Source organism: Rana temporaria, chromosome 3, assembly GCF_905171775.1.
Source record: "Rana temporaria chromosome 3, aRanTem1.1, whole genome shotgun sequence".
Classification (NCBI taxonomy): domain Eukaryota; kingdom Metazoa; phylum Chordata; class Amphibia; order Anura; family Ranidae; genus Rana; species Rana temporaria.
The window spans coordinates 361,599,042-361,620,247 of record NC_053491.1 but is presented as its reverse complement, the minus strand read 5'-3'; the positions used below and the strand labels follow the sequence as shown (position 1 = coordinate 361,620,247).

General features: G+C 43.0%; 1 protein-coding gene across 5 annotated transcripts in view; it reads left to right on the top strand.

The window, feature by feature from the left end:
* The window catches only part of CACNA2D4 (calcium voltage-gated channel auxiliary subunit alpha2delta 4), a 355,329-nt gene that overhangs the window by 66,231 nt on the left and 267,892 nt on the right, over positions 1 to 21,206 (top strand). For all 5 annotated transcript variants that reach the window (XM_040345311.1, XM_040345314.1, XM_040345313.1 and 2 more), the window contains exons 3-7: positions 3,535 to 3,651; positions 3,913 to 3,972; positions 8,678 to 8,840; positions 10,655 to 10,786; positions 10,968 to 11,028. In XM_040345311.1, coding sequence (XP_040201245.1) covers positions 3,535 to 3,651; positions 3,913 to 3,972; positions 8,678 to 8,840; positions 10,655 to 10,786; positions 10,968 to 11,028 — 533 coding nt within the window. The remainder of the gene's footprint in view (positions 1 to 3,534; positions 3,652 to 3,912; positions 3,973 to 8,677; positions 8,841 to 10,654; positions 10,787 to 10,967; positions 11,029 to 21,206) is intronic.

Genomic DNA, 21,206 nt, shown 5'->3' with positions numbered 1-21,206 from the left:
TTAAAGCCCCTACTGGTCATCAGTTTACAATTAACCATGAATATTGGCTAACCCTAGAATGTGATATATAACACGTGTAGCATAACTGACATTTTTATATGTAGCTGTTCATGCAGGATGCATGTATGTAGTTGTATAAGGGGGGGGGGGGCAGGGGGGCTAAAAAAAAACTTGTATTTCATTTTTTTTATTTGTCACAGTAGTAGTCCCCTATGTTATAGCATTTTTACAGTGACTGGTTCTCTTTATTAAGACATCAGGGGTCTGGCAGACAAATTATCATAATACACACTGCTTCCTCTGCTCGTTAAGTTATGCCTTGAAAATGAAAGATAGAAGCTGATTGGTTGGAACTTTTAGTTTAAAGTGGTTGTAAAGGCTCAAGCTTGTGTGTGTGTAGCAGCCCCCCCCCCCCCCCAATAGGGCACTAGGCAGGAGGGAGGGGCCAGAAGCATGAGTGGGGGACCAGAGAAGAGGAGAATCTGTGCTGCTCTTTGTAAAACCACTGCACATAGTAGGTAAGTTGCTCCCCCCCCCCCCCAGTCCATAACGTGTATTATTTAAAAATAATAATATCACTTTAAAGTGATTGTAAAGTCTAATTTTTTTTTCTATAAAAATAACAAACATGTCATACTTACTTGCCCTGTCGCAGCTGATTTGCACAGAGCAGACTGGATCCTCTTCTCTGGTCCCTCTTCTGTGATCCTGTCCCCTTTCTCCTGTTCAGTGCCCCCACAGTAAGCAACTTGCTATGGGGGCACCGGAGCCGAGTCACAGCTCAGACACGGCGCCATTGCCCGCCCCCTCTTTCCCCTGACTGGCTAACAGCGACAGCCAATGGTGCTGCTAATGTGTCTTAGCTAATCAGAAGGGAGAATTTCGGACAGCTGAGAGTGAGACATTCATAGACATCGCTCGGCAGAGAGGGAACTCAGGTAAGTGTTGGGGGGCTGAGGGGGGCTGCTACACACATAAGGCTTTTTATCTTAATGCATAGAATGCATTAAGATAAACTACCTTCTGCCTTTACAACCCCTTTAATATATATTATGCATTTACACCTGAGCAGAGGGTATTCCTAGTGCTTTTAAAGCGTTTATTTTTGGGCATTTTGCAGATATTTTACAAGTGGTTTGCAATCTTTGTGCAAGTGTAAGCTTCAGACAGTTGTTTTTTTAGGCTGGGAAAGGGGGGAAGAGCAGAGGATTTTTTTACAGTGATAATGTGTGTGCCTATGGGGGCAAAATGCTGAAATTTTGTTGGAAAAAGGGAGTTTTATTTTCTGTATTCTGTATTTTCTGTAACCCCCCCCCCCCCTCCCCTATAAAATATCATAGCAAGGATAAGATTATTCTAGCATGTTTTTTTTCTGCGTTACCAGCTGGAAAATACAATACAATGGTACAATGTATAATTCCCCTCTTGTCTTATGTCTCTACATCTGTAAAATCAGTTTCGACTTTTTATTGTCCCTTATTCCTTTTCCTTTATGTACCTATCACCCCAGCAGCACAGCCTGTCCACAATGCACCCAGACCTGATTCTACAATCCAATTAGAGTATAATAATTGGACTGAATCCAATTACAAAATACTAAACACGGGGAGGGGCAGGGCTGCAATTTAATTTTAAATGGTGCCAAAAAAAAACTGCCACTAATGGTAGGTCACAATATACAGGAACAGTATTTTTTTTATTGTATTTTTTTTTTGAAAATATTCACCTTTTAGGCTTCTTTCACACTATGGATTGTATGTCCGTTTTATAATATCCGTATTGCACCTATTAACGGACGTTTATTAACGGATTTAATAACGGATACATACGGATAAATATTTTACCATTCTTCCTTTATTGAAAACGGATAATGTTTATCCGTATATATCCGTATACATCCGTTATATCATTCCTTTCTAACATCCGTTAATAAAAACCATTTCACCCTTTCTTGAAGTCCAGCTCTAGAAGTCTTTACTGAGCATGCTCAGTAAAATTAACGTCCGTTAACATAACGGACATTTACGGAGACATTTACTAACGTCCGTGCGCCATAGACTTCAATGTTAAAATATAACGGACGTTAATATATCCGTTACTTGCAACGGACAAAAAATGGACAAAAAATAGTGCAAGACCCGTCACATATTCCGTTATAACCAACGTCCGTATGTTATAACGGACTATTACGGATCTTTACGGAACATAAAAAAATCCCATAGACTTTAATGATATTTTATAAAGGACGTATAACTTCAGTTTTTTAACATTATCTGACGGATTTTAATACGGATTATTAAAACGGATTTATTTTGTAGTGTGAAAAGGGCCTTAGTCTTAATTTTTTTTTATCTAAGTGAACTTTGCCTAGATTTGGATGATGTCCTCAGTCTGTTGCAGGCAGGAAGAAGCATTTCCTCAGACTCTTCTATCCCAGGGTTCAGCCGGCATCTCAGTCCGGGAAGTAGTTGGTGACCCTGGATTATGCAAAAACAAAGATGGTACCATCCTTCTAGAGAGAAAATCATGTGAAGGCATTGTCAGGGGTAGTTCTGTGATCTCTGTAAGAGGTAATAAATACCTGGACATGTTACGAAAGACTGTCAAACCTCAGAGCTCACTTTATTGAGGATGGTATTTTAGGCAACGCTGCTCTCATTGTGCAAGGAAACTCCAAAACACCTGAAGGGTCCTGTATGGACTGGGGGGGAGCCACGCCTTTTTTTTTCAATTTTATTTTCAATAGCTGAGTGCTGGCAATTGCAACCACGAGTCATTTTAATTGGGATTTTACTCTTTTTTTTCTTTTCTTTAGAAATTTCATTTTTGCTGCAGAATGTTGTAGATATGCTACAGATGGGCCACTTTACAGGCACATTAAGGGGACTCAGCAGGCACTATATTTAAAGGATTTTTTTTTTTTTCATTTTTATTGTTGCACTTTAAGCATAATTAAAATCACTGCTCCTGAAAAAACTTTATTATTGATACATGTCCCCCAGGGCAATACCCAGACCCCATACCCATTTTATGACCAATTACTTGCATATAGGCCTTCAAAATGGGCACTCCTGGCAGCCACAGAAGCAGAAACTTTCTAGCAGGCACCACAGATAGATCACACAGTACTGAAATCACTGAATGGTCTTTTACTAGTTTGGCAAGAGAATCTTGTGCAATACGCAAAATACATTTTATAGAAAGAGGGGCTAAAGGGCTAACTGTACCACCCACATAGGATTGGGCTTTAGCATGAGGAGGATCTACAGCCAGCAATAACAATGGGGCCACAGATCAAGACATGTGCTAGGTGTACTTGGTCCCCTGGGGAAGATTTCTTCTTTCTTTCTATTTTTTCTATTTTTGTGGTGATAGTTCTACTTTAACATCAAATACTTCCGATAATACCAGGACAGGTCTATTTTAACTTTTTTTTTGCAAGGAAAACCAAACAGTCTGAATTACAATATGTTTGGTTAAGCTTAGCTGTAGAAATGTGCTAAATGTGACTGGGTCTCTCTCTTTCTCGGCTAGAAATACAAAGACGTAGAGCCAACCCTGAGCATTGAGGAGGTGGATGGGCTGGAGTTGGTGAAGAAGTTTTCAGAAGAGATGGAGAGTATGCTGCGGAGGAAAGTAGAAGCTGTAGAGGTAATGGCAGTTCTACTCCAATGCAATTTCTATAGGCCTCACTGTGTGGCCCTGACAGGTTAAAATATAGTTTTTATCTTTTAAAGTTCTTCTGTTCCTAAAATTGTTCTGTTGGAGATGGCAATAAAAACCCGACGGGGGTGCTTATCCTTCCCCTCTCCATCCAAAACTAGGAAAACAGTTTAGGCTGGTCTTACACTTTAACATACTATGCATTTCATCTAATCAATTTTTGTTCCCTTTCTTGTTTTCTCTTTTCAGAGATTGGTGGAGGCTGCGGAAGAGGCAGATTTAAATCACGAGTTTAATGAGTCTATTGAGGTGAGAATAATATTTTAACATCAAATGTTGTAATGATTTCTTTAGTGCGATCCTTCAGTATATTGGTGGTCTGCCATGTACAGTATATACAGCAAGGTTTTGTGCGTTGTTTAGGATCTTGCATAGAACAGTAGCAATTGTTTCTAGCTTACTCCGACACATCAATCTTTAGAACTGCAATCTAATAAATACTCCTTTATTTTCAGCCAGTACAGGTTTTCACCCTAATTAACAACAATGGTTTATTTGATAATTTTTCATCTTCCTCCCTTTGGAGAAATCCAAAAAATCTACTCCAGCCTGTGTATTGCCCAAGAAGTCCACTTTCTTCCACCTCCATGTTCTCCAATCGTGAGTCAGAGTATCAGAATCAGAGTATACACTTCTTGTTGTAGCAGATTCCCTGGATCAGGGTTTCTCGACCAGGTTTCTGTAAAACTCTAGGGTTCCTCCAGAGGTTGCTAGGGGTGCCTTGAGCAATGAGCAATTTTCGCCTCTTGGATGAGTAACCACTGACACCAATGATCTTTTTAACCACTTTAGCCCCGGAAAGGATTTACCCCCTTTATGACCAGTCCACTTTTTGCGATACAGCACTGCATCAGTTTAACTGACAATTGTGTGGTCGTGCGACGCTGTACCCAAACAAAATTGATGTCCTTTTTTACCCACAAATAGAACTTTATTTTAGTGGTATTTGATCACCTCTGCGTTTTTTTTTTTTTTTTTTGCGCTATAAACAAAAAAAAAAACTTTAAAAAAAATATCCCCCAAAAATATAAAAAAATAATTTATTCATCAGTTTAGGCCAATATATATTCTTCTACATATTTATGGTAAAAAAAAACGCAATAAGCGTATATTGATTGATTTGCGCAAAAGTTATCGCGTGAACAATCTACGGGATAGATTTAGGGACTTTTATTTATTCTTAAATTGTTTTTACTGGTAATGGCGGCTATCTGCGACTTTTAGCGGGACTGAAAAATTGTGCGACATTGTGGCGGAAAAATCTGACCCCAAATGACACTTTTTGGGGACATTATTACATTGATCAGTGCTATAAAAATGCACGGATCAATGTAAAAATTACACTGGCAGCGAAGGGGTTAACACTGGGGGGTGATTAAGGGTTTAAGTGCATTCCCTAGGTGTGTTCTAACTGTAGGGGGTATGGGCTTACTGAAACATGACAGAGATCACTATTCCCAATCACTAGGAAGAGTATGTCTGTCATGTGATCTGGCAGAACGGGGAATCGCCTTGTTCTGCATCTCCTTATCATGATCGGAGGTCGCCGGCGGACATAGAGTCCGCAGACACATTCACGCTGCGCATGCCTGCTATCCTCCCTGCACTGACTGACATACAGGTATGTCTTTTTTCGTGCAGGAGAGCCGGCCTGCCACAGTATGTCTGCATGAGCTGGCTGGCAGGTGTTTAAATTGTTTCTTAATTCAGAAGTTTTTTTTTTATCTTAATGCATTCTATGCATTAAGGTAATAAATCTTCAGTGTGTAGCAGCCCCCCTAATACTTACCTCAGCCCCATGAGAGACTGGGCTGTCTGGGATTCTCTTGCTTGGCTGAGACACAGCAATGATCAATCAGAGTCAATGAGCCATTGAGGAGAGAGAGGGATGGGGCAAGAAATACGGATCTGTGTCTGAATGGATACACAGAGAAGCATCTCGACTTGCTGTGGAGGGGGGCACTCAGGAAGAGGGAGGGGCCAGGAGCGCCAGTGAGGGACCCGAGAAGAGGATCTGGGCTGCTCTGTGAAAAACCACTACACAGAGCAGGTGAATATGGCATGTTTGTTATTTTTAAATAATAATAAAAAATACTTTAATATCACTTTAACTATCTGTAAAGGGCGATTCTTCCCAATGACCACAAATGTAGGGGTGCATTCTTCCCACTATCACACTAATGTACTGTGAACTGTAAATATAATAATTACCAGAGGTTCCCTGAAAGGGTTCCTCCAAGTTAAAAAGGTTGAGAAATGCCCTTGATGGTAGAGCCATTGTGATGTAAAGGTTAAGATGGACTTTGTGGTTCCACTATGCAGCATCTTTGGCAATATACACGAGCCAGAGTTGATTTTTTTGGATTTCTCCAAGTGGCCTCCCTGAGTCCTGACCTATAAATGTGAACTTTGCAGTGAAGGTTTAAATAAAAGTCCACCCTTCACTAAAATCCCTGCACCTTCTCAATCTAACAATAACCTATCTAGCCCTGTAAAGAAGAAATCGGTATACATACCTTTTTTGAAGCCGAACCGACCCAATACCACGCTTAGCTGTCAGCTGTGGCTTCGCTGTGGAGGCGGGTGCAGAGGACACAGGCGGCAATGGGAGCCCCATAGTAAGTCTATGGGTGATGTCACTCCCTGTGTCCTCTACAGAGATTCTGATACTGAATACCAGACCGGATCGGCTTCAAAAAATGTATGTATACTGATTTCTTCTTTACAGGGCTAGATAGCTAAGATCGTATATATCTGTAGATACAGGGATTTTAGTGTTAGGGTGGATTTACATTTTCATGTTTACCCTTACAGTATTAGTTAACCCCAACAAAAAAAGATTCCTGTTCCTTTAAAGCATTTTATACAGCACAGGACATGTGCTTTGTCATTTGGCCCCCTGTAAGGCCCTCACCCTATAAACTGACCATGGTTCATTATGACACTGTGGTCAGTTTATGTGCCTTCATCATCTGCAGCCTGCTATCTGCCTCCTCTGTGCTCTCTCCCCATCCCTCCCTGCCTGTCAGCTCGCGACAGGGCCCGCCCCCACAACTGCTGCTCAAATAACTTTCACATCTTCATACCACCCCCTCTGTGTTCTAATACTGTGTGCCCCTGTGTGAGTGATTTATAAAAGAAACGCCTGCTATACCTCATTTCATATCTCTTTTCAACGATCACATGGTCAACTGGCTCTCTCTCTCTACCCTCCTCTTCCGAGTGATGTCAGCAGGCACTCTCAGCCCCGCCCACTGTCAGATGGGGGAGGAGAAAGCCAGCCGATCATGTGATCGCTAAAAAGAGCTGTGAAATTAGTTATAGCAGGCTTTTCTTTGATAAATCACTCACACAAGGGCACATAGGATTAGAACACAGAGGGGGTGGTATGAAGATGTGAAAGTGGCTTAACAACCATTTTAAGGGGCTGGCGGACGCTTTCTTTTGAGGAGCACGTATACTCATTGCATAATGGCTACACCTATTCTGATGAACTGTCTAAATCCTACGAAGGGTACACAGAAAGCAAAATACAAAACTGGTGTTTAAAATATTCACCACAAAAAAACATATCTTCTGTAACAGTGAGGCCTCGTACAAACGACCGGACATGTCCGCTGAAACTGGTCCGCAGACCAGTTTCAGAGGACAGATCCGATCGTGTGTACAGGCTAGCGGACAGATTTCCAGATTTCCAGCGGACAAAAGTTTCTTAGCATGCTAAGAAACTTGTCCGCTGGAGAGCTGTCCGAAATCCCGCGCATGCGTCGAATTGATTCGACGCATGCGTGGAAGCATTGAACTCGCGCGATAGAGAACATCGGTGTCGTCTACATCACCGCATTCTCTGTCCGCGGGGATTTCGGTTTGATGGTGTGTACAGCCATCAGACCGAAATCTCCGCGGACCGTTTTCATCGGACATGTCCTGTGGTGTGTACGAGGCCTGAGATTCTCTGCCACTATGTAAATGGGTTTAAAAAGGACACAGGACTTTCAAAGAGTCAGTTTGAGAAGCGCCGCAGATGTTCTGTGAACAGACTAAACAGTGTCTTACATTTTCTCTGGATTTGGTAATTTTAGATCAGGTCATGCGTCCATGACCCCTGATGACGTAATTTATGGCAAAACACATGGGAGGTGCTAGAACGAACGACACACAACGTACCACTTAGTTTTAACCAATTTATTTTCTTTCCAAAATTAATCAAAAAAAGTTTTAGTTTTGTCAACCACCCATTTTAAAGTTGAACTCCAGGCACACAAACTTCAAATATATTCCTTAGAAAGTCAAAAGTGGTAGAAGTCCACTTTGTGTGCACCAAATTCCTTTGTAAACACAGTTATTACATTGTATAAGTAGCAGTGATCTAATCACTGTGTTGTACATAGCCTGAGCAGAGCGGTGGGAGGAACCCAGCAGGCTCCACCCACTACAGGCTGCCTGTAGAGAAACACATAGGGGGTGGAGACAAGACCAGTCACCCTGCACAAGGAGAGAAAGAAGCAGTTACCGGTCTTTACAACAGGAAGCTCCTACACAGAGGTAAAGTTTCACACTGGATTACTGCACAGATCTGGAAGAAATACACAAAACACGAGAAGATGCAAGAAGGAATACAAGTCTATTCCATTTAGACAATATTTGCTTACCTCTGAGATTATATTTAAATCCTGCCAATAATTCTCGACAGCTGTACAATCCACAACAGTGAGACGGGGAGGGAGAGAGGAGTGATAGATAGTTGTACAGAACAATCATTTCAACATTTTAATAATGATGGGCAACCTAAGTAATAGGTTGGTGAGTGAAAGATGTATATTGATTGGTTACTGTGAGTTTATACACCTTGTTCTATGCTACATGAACCCAACATCTACAGATGTAAGAGGATAATTTCAGTCATTATATAACCTATATGTCTGTGTTTACTGTGCCTGTAACTTCTCTGCAGTTTGAATACTACAATTCAGTGCGAATTAATGAAAAGGATGACAATGATAATTATTTGGAGCTGGGTAACGAATTTATTTTGGAGACTAATGAGCACTTTAATAATCTGATGGTGAACACAACGCTTAGCAACATTCAGCTTCCTACTAATGTGTACAACAAAGGTGAGTTCCGGGGCCCTGCTACAGGGATTGTAGAGACCGATGGATAGAAATTAACTACTTTTTCAATGGCTCCTTGTTCTGAGGGGAAGAACATAAGTTTACTAAATGTTTGCCCTCTCTTTTTCATGGTATAGTTGAGAGAACTGGCTTGTATCAACTGTGTGACTAACTACAGTACTTTACAATTAATTATCCAGGCATCAGAGGCAGTTCAATTCTGACCAAATAGCTAATTAATATACTTAAATGTAAACTTTCTTATTTACTAAGGGATTTGTAATTCTGTGTACTGAGACTGGTTGAAAGTTGTTTACAGACCAGCCCTCACAGCAATATGACTCCTTCCTTATCAGAGTGCTCAGTCCAAAGTTTCAATGAGAGAAAGAGAACTGCAAAGCAAGCTCTTCTGTTTTCCTTTGCTTACTCCTAGTGCTGATGAATACTCTGTCATGTGTTAATTTTTAGTTGTAAAACAAACATTGTATATCCTGTACGTAGTGAAAAGACAGAAAATAACAACTTAAAAATGTATAAAGATGTATAAAAAAACAAAAACTAATAAAAACTTAGCCAGATTCACGTAGATGGCCGCAACTTTAAGGCGGCGTAGCTTAAGTCATTTAAGCTACGCCGCCGTAAGTTAGCGAGGCAAGTACACGATTCACAATGTACTTGCCTGCTAAGTTACGGCGGCGTAGCCTAAAGCGGGCGGGCGTAATGGCGCCTAATTCAAATTTAGCTAAGGGGGCGTGTTTTATGTTAATGGAGCTTGACCTGACGTTTTTGACGTTTTTATTTAACTGCGCATGCGCCGTGCGCCTACATTTCCCAGTGTGCATTCCGGCTACGTCCGCCGCACGGGCCTATTGATTTCGACGTGGACGTAAACGACGTAAATCCCTATTCACTGACGACTTACGCAAACGGCGTAAAATTTTTGAATTTCGATGCGGGAACGGCGGCCATACTTAACATTACTATTCCATCTATTTGATGGAATAACTTTAGGCGGCCTATCTCTTACGTAAACGGCGTAAATGTACTGCGGCGGCCGGGCGTACGTTCGTGAATAGGCGTATCTACTGATTTGCATATTCTACGCCGACCGCAATGGAAGCGCCACCTAGCGGCCAGCAGAAATATTGCAACCTAAGATAGGACGGCGCAAGCCGTCCTATCTTAGATATGTTTAAGCGTATCTCTGTTTGAAAATACACTTAAATATAGGTCAGCGCAGATTCTGAGTTAGGTCGGCGTATCTACTGATACGCTGACCTAACTCTAACTGAATCTAGCTATATAGTTTCCCTTTAAAGCATCCCTGTGAGCTGCCTTGATGTCTTTACACTTCTCCCTAGTGGGAAAATAAATAAAACATGTAATACTTACCTGCATCGCATACTAGCACACTATGTGAAACTTACCTGCAAACAAAACCCTCGTTGTCACTGCTGGAGACCGCATCCAGCTTTGCTGTCTTCCTTTAGGGGTCCGTGGACTGTGTGACTGGTCAGAGCCACGTGACGTCACTCCCGCTCATGAGCATGGGAGCTGCCGGTTATGGCACAGGGCTCTGAAGAAACAGCACGGGTGACCGTTCCTTCAGAGTTCATGCGCCGATTATGTCATTGGCCCTATATACAGTAAATATCTCTGAAACGGTGCACGTTTAGGAGATGTTTACAGTATCTAATAGGTAAGTCTTATTATAGGCTTACCTATGGGTACAAACAATCGATGGAAGTATACTTCCACTTTAACATGCATACTTTGAGTTACACTTTTGTCATTTCTGACGGAATGAATTTTTGCAGATCCAGACATTCTCAATGGCGTGTACATGTCCGAAGCCCTGAATCCCATCTTTGTGGAAAACTTCCAGAGGGATCCTACGTTAACCTGGCAGTATTTTGGCAGCTCCACAGGGTTTTTCCGGCTCTATCCAGGTAAATGTCCTTTCAGGGGATTTGCTTATATAGTTTTGGTGTACTAAGTATGCAGTCATTCATTCCTGCTCACTTTGGATTTATGTTGGGTGTTTTCAAAGTTATCCTCAAAAATACTGTTTTTTTTTTTTCATAATTTTATGTTGATCTGGTGATTTTTTTTTTTTCATTCTTCCCTTAGGTATAAAATGGATGCCAGATGAGAACGGTGTCATCTCGTTTGATTGTAGAAACCGTGGATGGTAAGGATTATCCCTAGTTACACAGTTAGGCTTTGTGCCAGGAACTTGCTGCAGAAAGTTTATGGCCCGGGACTTAAAGTTAATACTCAGCAAGCTTTTCTTTTGACTTTTACCTCTACCATAAGACCAAAATTCACCCCCTCTGGCCATTGACACTTACCCAAACCCCTAAAATCACCTCTTTAAACTTTTTTTTTTTTTAAACTCGTTTTATTGAAAATATGCACATCAACCATGGGCAAGAGTACATACACAAAGCTAATAGCAGTAGTACATACAAGATATCACAAAATAAGTATTCTAGCATACAATAAAAGGAAAAAAAAGGACATTCAGAACCCAATGCAGTACAATATTTCAATTATAATCTCTATTCTAGGTAAAACAGTGCAGAAACAAATCTGCATACGTAAACCTCAAACAAGTGTAACCCTACGTAGGCTATATTGTCAACATTACTCAGTAAAACGTATAAATCAGAAAAATAGTGCAGTGACCACTGAGCCCTCTACGCCCAGAGATATCAAAGTGGAAAGATCAGAACAGTCCTAAACAGGGTTAGAACTAACATAGAACCGCTTGTGTTTTGAGTTTATATCCATATTTTATTAAAGGGGATATAAAGGTAAAAAAAAATTCCCTAAATAACTTTCTTTACCTTAGTTAGGGGGTTAGTCAGCCAGAACCGCTTACTGAGGAGGAACAGGAAGTGAGAAATTCAGATACAGAAAACCAAAGATGAAAAAAAACATTTAGAAGGGAAATCGAAGGAAAAGGTAAGTGAACCAACAATGCACTAGCTTAAAGGGACCTATTTAGAAAATAAAATCAAACCTTTACAACCCCTTTAAACTTTCAAGGGCATCCCCTTTCCTCATATGTTAATTTATAGAATGGCAGTGCTAACTTAACCTGACCCTAACACTTAGCTCATCACTGTATAATTAACCACTTCCATACCAGCCGCCGTCATATGACGTCCAAGTGTCTCTACCGTCCAGAGTGGACGTCATATGACGTCCTGGACTTTGAAGGGTGATATCTGAATGATGCAGCGAGAGGCATCATCCAGATATCTATCTCTTGTGCCGGCGATTCTGCACAACGTAAGAATGATCATTGCGGCGGTTCCACCGCTAGATCGTTCTTACAGGCGGCGGCAGGGGACATCCCCCCCTCCCGCCGCCATCCGGTGCTTCTCCGGGCTCTCCCGTGCCATCGGGGGCCCGGAGAAAGAATTGTCCGGCGCTGGCAGGAAGTATAGAGATGACTGGTGACCAGATGGTCACCAGTCATCTCTATGACCGTCGGAGGACCCGGGCGCGATGTGATGACGTCACGCCCGGGTCCCGTAAGTAAACAAAGCCGCGATTGCGGCTGTAAGCCACAGTATTCATGAGATCAGTGAATTTTTTTCACCGATCTCATGGTTTCCAGCCTGGAGGAGAGATGTGGGGTCTTATTGACCCCGCATCTCTCCATAAAGAGGACCTGTCACACACATTCCTATTACAAGGGATGTTTACATTCCTTGTAATAGGAATAAAAGTAATAAAAAAATAAAAAATAAATAAAAAAAGTGTAAAAAAATAAATAAATATGTAAAATAAATAAATAATAATAATAAAAAAAAATTAAAACGCCCCTGTCCCCGGTAGCTCGCGCGCAGAAGTGAACGCACACGCAAGTCCCGCCGACATATGTAAACGCCGTTTAAACCACATATGTGAGGTATCGCCGCATGCGTTGGAGTGCCAGCAACAATTCTAGCACTAGATCTCCTCTGTAAATCTAAACTGGTAACCTGTAAAACATTTCAAAGCCTTGCCTATGGAGATTTTTAAGTACCGAAGTTTGGCGCCATGCCATGAGTGTGCGCAATTTTAAAGCGTGACATGTTAGGTATCTATTTACTCGGGGGAACCTAATCTTTCATATTTTACAAAAAAATTGGGCTAACTTTACTGTTTTGTTATTTTTTTAATTCATGAAACAATTTTTCCCCCCAAAAAAGGCGTTTGAAAAATTATTGCGCAAATACCGTACAAGATAAAACGTTGCAATGACCGCCGTTTTATTCCCTAGGGCAGTGGTCACCAACCCTGTCCTCAGGGCCCACTAACAGGCCAGGTTTTATGTATTACCTTGGGAGATGCAGACTAGAATACTACAATCACTGAGAAGCAAATTATATCACCTGTGATGTATTTCAGTTATCTTGCAAACCTGGCCTGTTAGTGGGCCCTGAGGACAGGGTTGGTGACCACTGCCCTAGGGTGTCTGCTAAAAAAACATATATAATGTTTGGGGGTTCTGAGTAATTTTCTAGCAAAAAAATTATGATTTGTACATGTAGAAGAGAAGTGCCAGAATAGGCCCGGTATTGAGGTGTGTATAAGAGCCCTGTATGGAAGCGGTTAAAGTTAATATTTAACACTTGTAAACCCAACAAATACAATCTTGTACAAGATGCAACATATTTAATGTTGGCTGCACATTAATATTTATTACCCCATCCCACCCAGCCCCAGCATCCCGTTAAATCGATCTTTATGTTTGTAAGGTAGGACAGACTTCCCACTCATATGATCACAGTGATTGGCTGTCACTATGGTTACATAATGGGGAGCCTCTCCTGCTGGTTCCCAATCATGACTAAAAAACAAAAGCTTACTATGACCAACTTCATCATTAAAACGACGTTGCCCACACACCATTGTTTTTTAAAAATGCTCTAGCAAAGCGCGATGACGTACAACAGGTACAACGGCACTATAAAGGGGAAGTTCCATGCGGATGACGCCACCCTTGGGGCTGCTTTAGCTGATTCCGTGTTAGTAAAAGACGATTCACGCTTTTCAGTCTGTTACAGCGTGATGAATGTGCTTACTCCATTATGAACAGTAGTTTTACCAGAACGAGCGCTCCCGTCTCATAACTTGCTTCTGAGCATGCACGGGTTTTTAACGTCGTTTTAGCCCACACACGATCATTTTTTACAACCCGAAAAACGTCATCGTTCAAAACGTTGTTAAAAATTGCAGCATGCTCGAAAACTTTTTTTGTTGTTTTTCAGAACCCAAAAAATTATGTGAAGCCCACACACAATCATTTTTAATGACATGTTTTTAAAACATTGTTTTTTTTTTATGCTGAAAAATGATCGTGTGTACGCGGAATAACACTTTTTACATTCTTGATCCACTAAGTGACCGGGTGCCTTTGGGGATCACAAAAGGATTTTTCCTTGATGGAGCAACTGGTTAAACCTTTGTAAGGAATTCTTCCCTTCCTCAGGATTAACTGCTGATGAAGGCCCCGTACACACGACCGGATCTGTCCGCTGATATTTGTCCGACGGACAGTTTCAGCGGACAGATCCGGTCGTGTGTACAGCCGACCGGACCGGATTCCCGGCCGAGCGGACTTTTTTCAGCGGACTAAAATTTCCTATCATGCTAAGAAATCTGTCCACTGGAAACCTGTCCGTCGGACGTGTTCGGTCGTCTGTACAGACTCACCGGACATGTCCGACGATGCATGCGTGGAAGTTGTCAACTATTTTCATAATCGATTAATCGGCCAGTTGATTAGTTTGCCTGCATATAGTATGCATTATTTGTTTACATATCAGGAAATACAGAGCAGCCCCCATACATGTCACTAAGTGCCTGAGAATTTGTGAATGTGAAAGTGTGAGGAGCAATGTCTCATGGGACATGTAGTCCTGGGCAGAAAGTGAGTGGTTCTAAAGGCAGAAGTATTTTTACCTTGCTATAGCGGGCGCTCTATACTATACTTTGCAGCTTGCTATTGAGGCACTCTGAAGGCAGGAGGAGCCAGAAGCATCAGTGAGGGACCCCAGAAGTGGAGGATCTGGGCTGCTCTGTGCAAAACCATTACACAGAGCAGGTGAGTATAACAAGTATGTTTAAAAAAAAAAGACTCTGTGCAGGGAAGATCAGCATCTGAACCCAGAGAAAGTGGAGGTAATAGAAGGCATTACAATTACTGTAGTTGGTTATTTATATTTACCACTGCATATGGATATTTAAGAATAAATTGCCTTTTTTTTTTTTTACTTACATATTAACTAAATTGTACACCACACTTTTTTTAAAGATTATCCGATTAGTCGATTAATCAAAACAATAATCGGCCAACTAATCGATTATGAAAATAATCGTTAGTTGCAGCCCTACACAGCACCTTTTATATGTTCTGTTTTTTTGGGGGGTAAATGGAAAATCTACTACGCATACTCACATCCGTGCTGCAGTATTCGTATGGGTACAATACTACAATTGTCCCCCTTAGCTTAAGAATTGAGCAATCGCATGACTGCTGGTTGTTAAGTTCTCTATGACCTAATGACTATCAGCATTATTGTCAGCATCCTGCCAGAACCTAAAGCAACTCTGTGATGTCCGCCAACAGATTCTGGGTCACAGGTAAGCACAAGTAAGTGCACTCCTGTGAACCAGAAGAGAAGTATGGCCAAAAAAACTTTGGCCATACTTCTCTTTTAAGCCTAATCGTACTCCAAACCTAATGCCGCGTACACACGATCATTTTTCGGCATGAAAGAAAATGTAGTTTTTAAAAACGTAATTTAAAATGATCATGTGTGGGCTGCACTTCATGTGTGGGCGCGAATCGTCTTTTACTAACAAGGAATCGGCTAAAGCAGCCCAAAGGCGAATAGAACTTCCCCTTTAGAGTGCCGTTGTACGTGTTGTACGTCACCACGCTTTGTTCATCATTTTTTAAAAACGATGATGTGTGGGCAACGTCGTTTTTTAATGATGAAGTTGGAAAAACTTTGTTTTTTGGACATGATGAAAAACAACGTTTTCTTTCATACCGAAAAATGATCGTGTGTACGCGGCATAAGGCTTTACTTAAAGCGGGGGTTCACCCCAATTTTTTTTTTTTTAACATTACATTTAGCATACTAAGCATAGTAAGGGCATTTACTTTCGGCAGGTCTTTTTTATTTTTTTCTCCGTACATACCTTTATATTTTGATTTTGTCCACGGCTTCCGGGTTCTGATGACTGCGGGACTGGGCGTTCCTATCCTTCGGTTCGATGATTGACGGCTTGTGAAACAGGTCCCCTGTCGCACAACGCGCGTCACCAGATTTCCGGAAATAGCCTAGCTGCGAGTCGGCACTATACGGCGCCTGCGCCCGCCGCGTAGAGCTGACTGCACAGGCGCCGTATAGTGCAGACTGGCAGCTCGGCTATTTCCGGAAATCTGGTGACGCGCGCTGTGCGACAGGGGACCTGTTTCACAAGCCGTCAATCATCGAACCGAAGGATAGGAACACCCAGTCCCTCAGTCATTGGAACCCTGAGGCAGGGATAGGAACGCCCAGTCCCGGAGTCATCAGAACACGGAAGCCCTGGACAAAATTAGAATATAAAGGTATGTACGGAGAAAAAAAAAGACCTGCCGAAAGTAAATGCCCTTACTATGCTTAGTCTAATGTTAAAAATTAGTTTTTAGGGTGAACCTCCACTTTAAGTCCTTATAGTAAATTAACTCTAAAGTTAGACACTTACCTGGATGATGGTGATCAATGATGATCATATTATCTCTTCAGTCATGTCTGACTCTTGATGATTTTGTGATCCAACTCTCTTCACATTTTTCATTCTTGAACTGCTTCCTTTAGTTGTTTCCTATTCTGGCTGGTGTCAGATCTTATGATGTTTAATCATTGAGTTATTTGACTGCCTGGACATCCATTGACTTGTCTGGTATTAATGTGCTGCAGTATTCAATTGTTATCTTTGCTGGCCATGGAATGCGCAAGAGCCTCCTCCAGCAGCCCAGTTCAAAGTCATTGGTTTTACATGGTCCAACTTTCACAACTGAAGGTAAATATGGGAAAAACAATAGTGTGGGCTAATCTGCATTTGGTTCCCTGGCTAACATCCTTGCTTTTCCATGCTTCGTTCATGCTCATCATTGCGATTCGGTCCCAGTATGATTCGGTGCATTATTTGCGGACTACATTCACCGCTTTGATCAATCTGCCACTCCAATAAAATTGAATCGTGCACGCTATCGATTTACTCATTGTCAGTTGCTAATTTGACATATCCTTTCCTTGCAGTGGTCATGATCTATTGGTCTTCTCGATGTTCAGGGAGAGGCCAAAGATATCAGGATATTTGATCCTTTTGACCAGATGTTCCAGGCCATCTTCAGTTTTTTAAAAGGGAGGGTCATGTCATTGGCGAATCGAAGATAATTGATGTATTTTCCTCAAATCTTCACAAGAATGCAGGAGGAATGAAACTTGCCATACCTCCCTCTCTATCTTGAACCAATCGGTGTCCCCATATGGTGTTCGGGCAGTGGCTTTTTGGTTTTGTGGTATACCAACTTAAGTAGATGTATTGGCACCCTCCAGCTCTGGTAGTGCTCTCCACAACTTCTCATGATTGACAAAGTTTAAAGATTGTAGTCAGGGGGAATGTCCTGATGTGAGTAGCGGTGGATGCGTTGGAGTGGAGCTCCAGGAATCCTGATGCTAATCTTGTGTCATCCATGCACCTTCCTGCCTGCATTAATACTCTACCATCCCGTCCCGCTCCATCCCTTGCATTGATTTGGGCCAGGATTAAGTTGCGACTCTGCCCGTCTGCAGTGTTATTCAGGTTGCCATAGGCTCCATGCACTCGCGGCCATCGGTAGAGTGCTCTGAGCCTCACCCAGCCTCTGCCCCATAGTGCGGACCTACTATCCTCACCCACCATCTCACCCTCTCACCCCCCTGCCGTGGATCAGAGGGCTGCTAGACCGACGGTGACTATCTGACCCAGCCACGGTCTCCTGAGGCCTAGTGACCGCCGCCTCTGTCCCGCTGGTGTACTCTGAGCCTTGCCTATCCTGGGCCCCATCACACAGACCTAATGTTCTCACCATAATAATCACGTCCCTGCAACGAAATGAAGGGCTGCTGGGCTGAAACTGACTGTCTGACTCGGCTGCAATCTCCTCCTGGGGACTAGTAACAGCCACCGTCTTGGTTCCTCCTGTTTACCTTCTGGGCACTACCCCGGGCATAGACTGCTCTCCTCTCTCGGGGCATGGACTGCTCTCCTCTCTAGAGGTCCCCTAACCCGCGCAGATGTCCTCAAAGAAAAATAAATCCGAATTTGCTAAGACCACCACACCACTCAGGTTGCCACCGCCCCCTTTTCCACAGCCAGACACCGTCTTGGTCAAGAAGCTCCAGGCCTTGCTGGCTGAACTAGAAATGGAACCCAGGGAGATTCCACCAGTGGCAAACTTGGCCCCACTGCCTCAGGATAGTACAGCCATGATTATTGATACGAATGAGCAAAGCAGGACCTTGCTGCTGGTGCACATAGATCTCTTTGCTGAGGAGTGCAACCTTATAGGGAATGACCTCGACAAAATAAGGGGGAGGATGACCAAAACTGATTCCAGAATATCTGCTACCGAAGATCTTACCGCCACTCATGTTGCTTCCAGCATTGCATCGTACAATACAGGCCCTTGTTGCAAAATTGGATGATGCTAAAAACAGGCTAAGGCGCAATATTGTTTAGAGTCCTGGGTCTACCTAAACGAGATGAAGGGAACAGCCTGGAAGAATTTGCAGAGGAGTTTTTTAAAAGCCTGCTGAGCCTTATAGATGTTCCCCCTATCTACTGTATGTGGTTGAAAGAGCCCATTGGGTACCCACAGGCAGAGCCATTCCTGGGAACATTACCAGGCCTTTATTAGTCTGCTTTTTTAACTATCGAGACAGGGACAGGATTCTTTCTGAAGTCCACAAACATCCCGCACTCAAATACGGCTGTTCTTATTTTTCCCTGATTTTTTTGGCCGAATTTTTGGAGGAAGAGGAAAACATTTAATGATGTCCGTAAATGGCTCAGAGACAGGGGCGGGCTGGGGTGGAAAAGTGGAGATTCCCCCCCCCCCCCCCGGGCTGCTCTGATTCCCTGTAAAAGGGCCGCTATGCGGCCAGCTCAGAACTGTGCATGTGCAGTTTCCGGACACGGCCAAGTGCTATTACTCGAGCAGGTCCGGCGGGAGGGGGTTAACAGGGCTGGATCCAGGATTAACAGCAGAATTGCAGACTTTGCAGTGATCCCTCCATGATCTCCATCCCGTGCTGCAGCTGCGCTGTGTCCTGTGACAGAGATATTAGCTGCACCTGTTACAGGGAGAGTGTTCTGTCTTGCAGAGCACAGCCCCGGCCTCTCCCCCCCTCCTCTTCACTAATGGGAGAACAATCAGCTCTGCCTCCTCCCACCCCTCTCTCTTGTGCCCGCCCACACTCGATGCAGCCCGTGTCCTGGGAGTGTGAAGGAGATATGCGGGCGGGAAACTTTAAAGTCGGCAGCCAGTGCCACAGTGTCATATCCTAAACATGAAGACACTGAGTGACTGAGTCTGACCCAGTGAGCCTCCTTCTGGGACTGTACAAGTGAGTGAGCTGTGACCAGACTCTCCCTGCCTCTCTTACTTCCTACTACCCCCTCAGCCTTATCATTTAACCTCTTGCCTGCCAGGCACTTTCTTTCACTCCCTTGCTGCCCAGGACAATTTTCAGCTTTCAGTGCTCACATTAAACCCTGGTTCACATTGGAGCGATTTGGCATGCGATTTGACATGTCAAATCGCATGCCAAATCGGTGACAATTTCCGGCGATGGCACCATCCGAATCGGTGCAATGACGCATCAATTCCAAAAAGTAATTTCTGTACTACTTTTGCCAACTTTAGAGTGCGATTTCAATAGACATCAAAGTCAGGACTGACATGGGTATGAAATTGTTCAATAGTTCAGCGGAACTTGCTCAATTTCTTTCCCAATGTCATTGTGAACCTGGACTCCTGACGATTGCTTTACTTCTTGTTCACATAAATTGAATTTTCGTTTTGGTATGTCACCGCTGACATCCGCGGCTCCATAGAGGAGCACGGAGCGCCTGTTCAGGTCTGCAAAAAAAAACTGTCAGGTGGACCTGAACCGGCCGCCCATGTGAAAGAGCCCTAAGTCATTTTTCTCCTTCACTGAAGTTCACTAATAGGTGGTGGCACTGATAGGTTGCACCGATAGGCGGAACTTATGGGCTGTACTGTTGGGCACTGATGGGTGGCAATGAGGGGCATTAATCTGTGTCACTGATGGACACTGAAAGGCAGCACTGATTGGTGTCACTGATGGGCACTGATTGGTGTCACTGATGGGCACAGACTGACATCACTTGCTGGGAACTGCTAGGGCTGCACTGTAATCAGTGCCCTAATTGCCTGTATAGTCTCCACTGTGAGGAGATACCGCTGATCGGGTACCCTCACATGCTGTCATTTACATGTGATTGGCTGTTATTGGACATAGTCAATCACATGGGTAAAGAGCAGCGTCATCGGCTCTTTACCAAGATCGGGGTCATGCTGTCATTGCTGTGTCATATTTTGTCTTGCTTCATAACATCATTACATGTTCTAAAACCCGGTGGGCATGGATGGTGAGCTGATTCGGTGGTACAATGGGCCACTTGACTGGACTTGCCCCCCCAGGGTTAAGGCTGCCAGCCCTTCCCTGCTCAGAGATAAAAGTATTAAATACAGCATGCTTTACCCCAGCCACCTCCGGGTCCAGCACAACAGAATGGTTTGTTTCTTTGATACCCTGGCGGATGCTGACGATTGGCTGATCACCTTGACATAAAGGTTTCTTATCTCTTAAATTTGCCTGATGCACGGATCCTTCACATCCTAGATTGCTTTATCCTAGTAATTTTTCTGAAAGCACCGGAGTTATCTCAAGTGCAAACCTAAGCTAGCTACACAATTATCCCTCACGGTTTGTCTTCATTGAGACCAACAGAAGTTGTTGAACTAATATTCTCCACATAACCAAAGTAACTTTAAAAATAGCTAAAGTTTGAGTTCAGGGTATAAAACTGAATGGAAATGTTGTTGGGGCCAGTAGGGAGTTCAGCTCGCTGCTGGTTAGAGTGTGGTAAGCTGCCGTGCTTTCCACCTGTGGTCAGCAGTGAGTTTATAGTTTTATTTAGGTTAATTATAATTTTTTGTGTTTTTGCTATGTACGCTCTATACCCACCAGGTGTCTGGTATGTTTGGTATGATATGTTTATCAGTACCCATAGGTGTGCGCA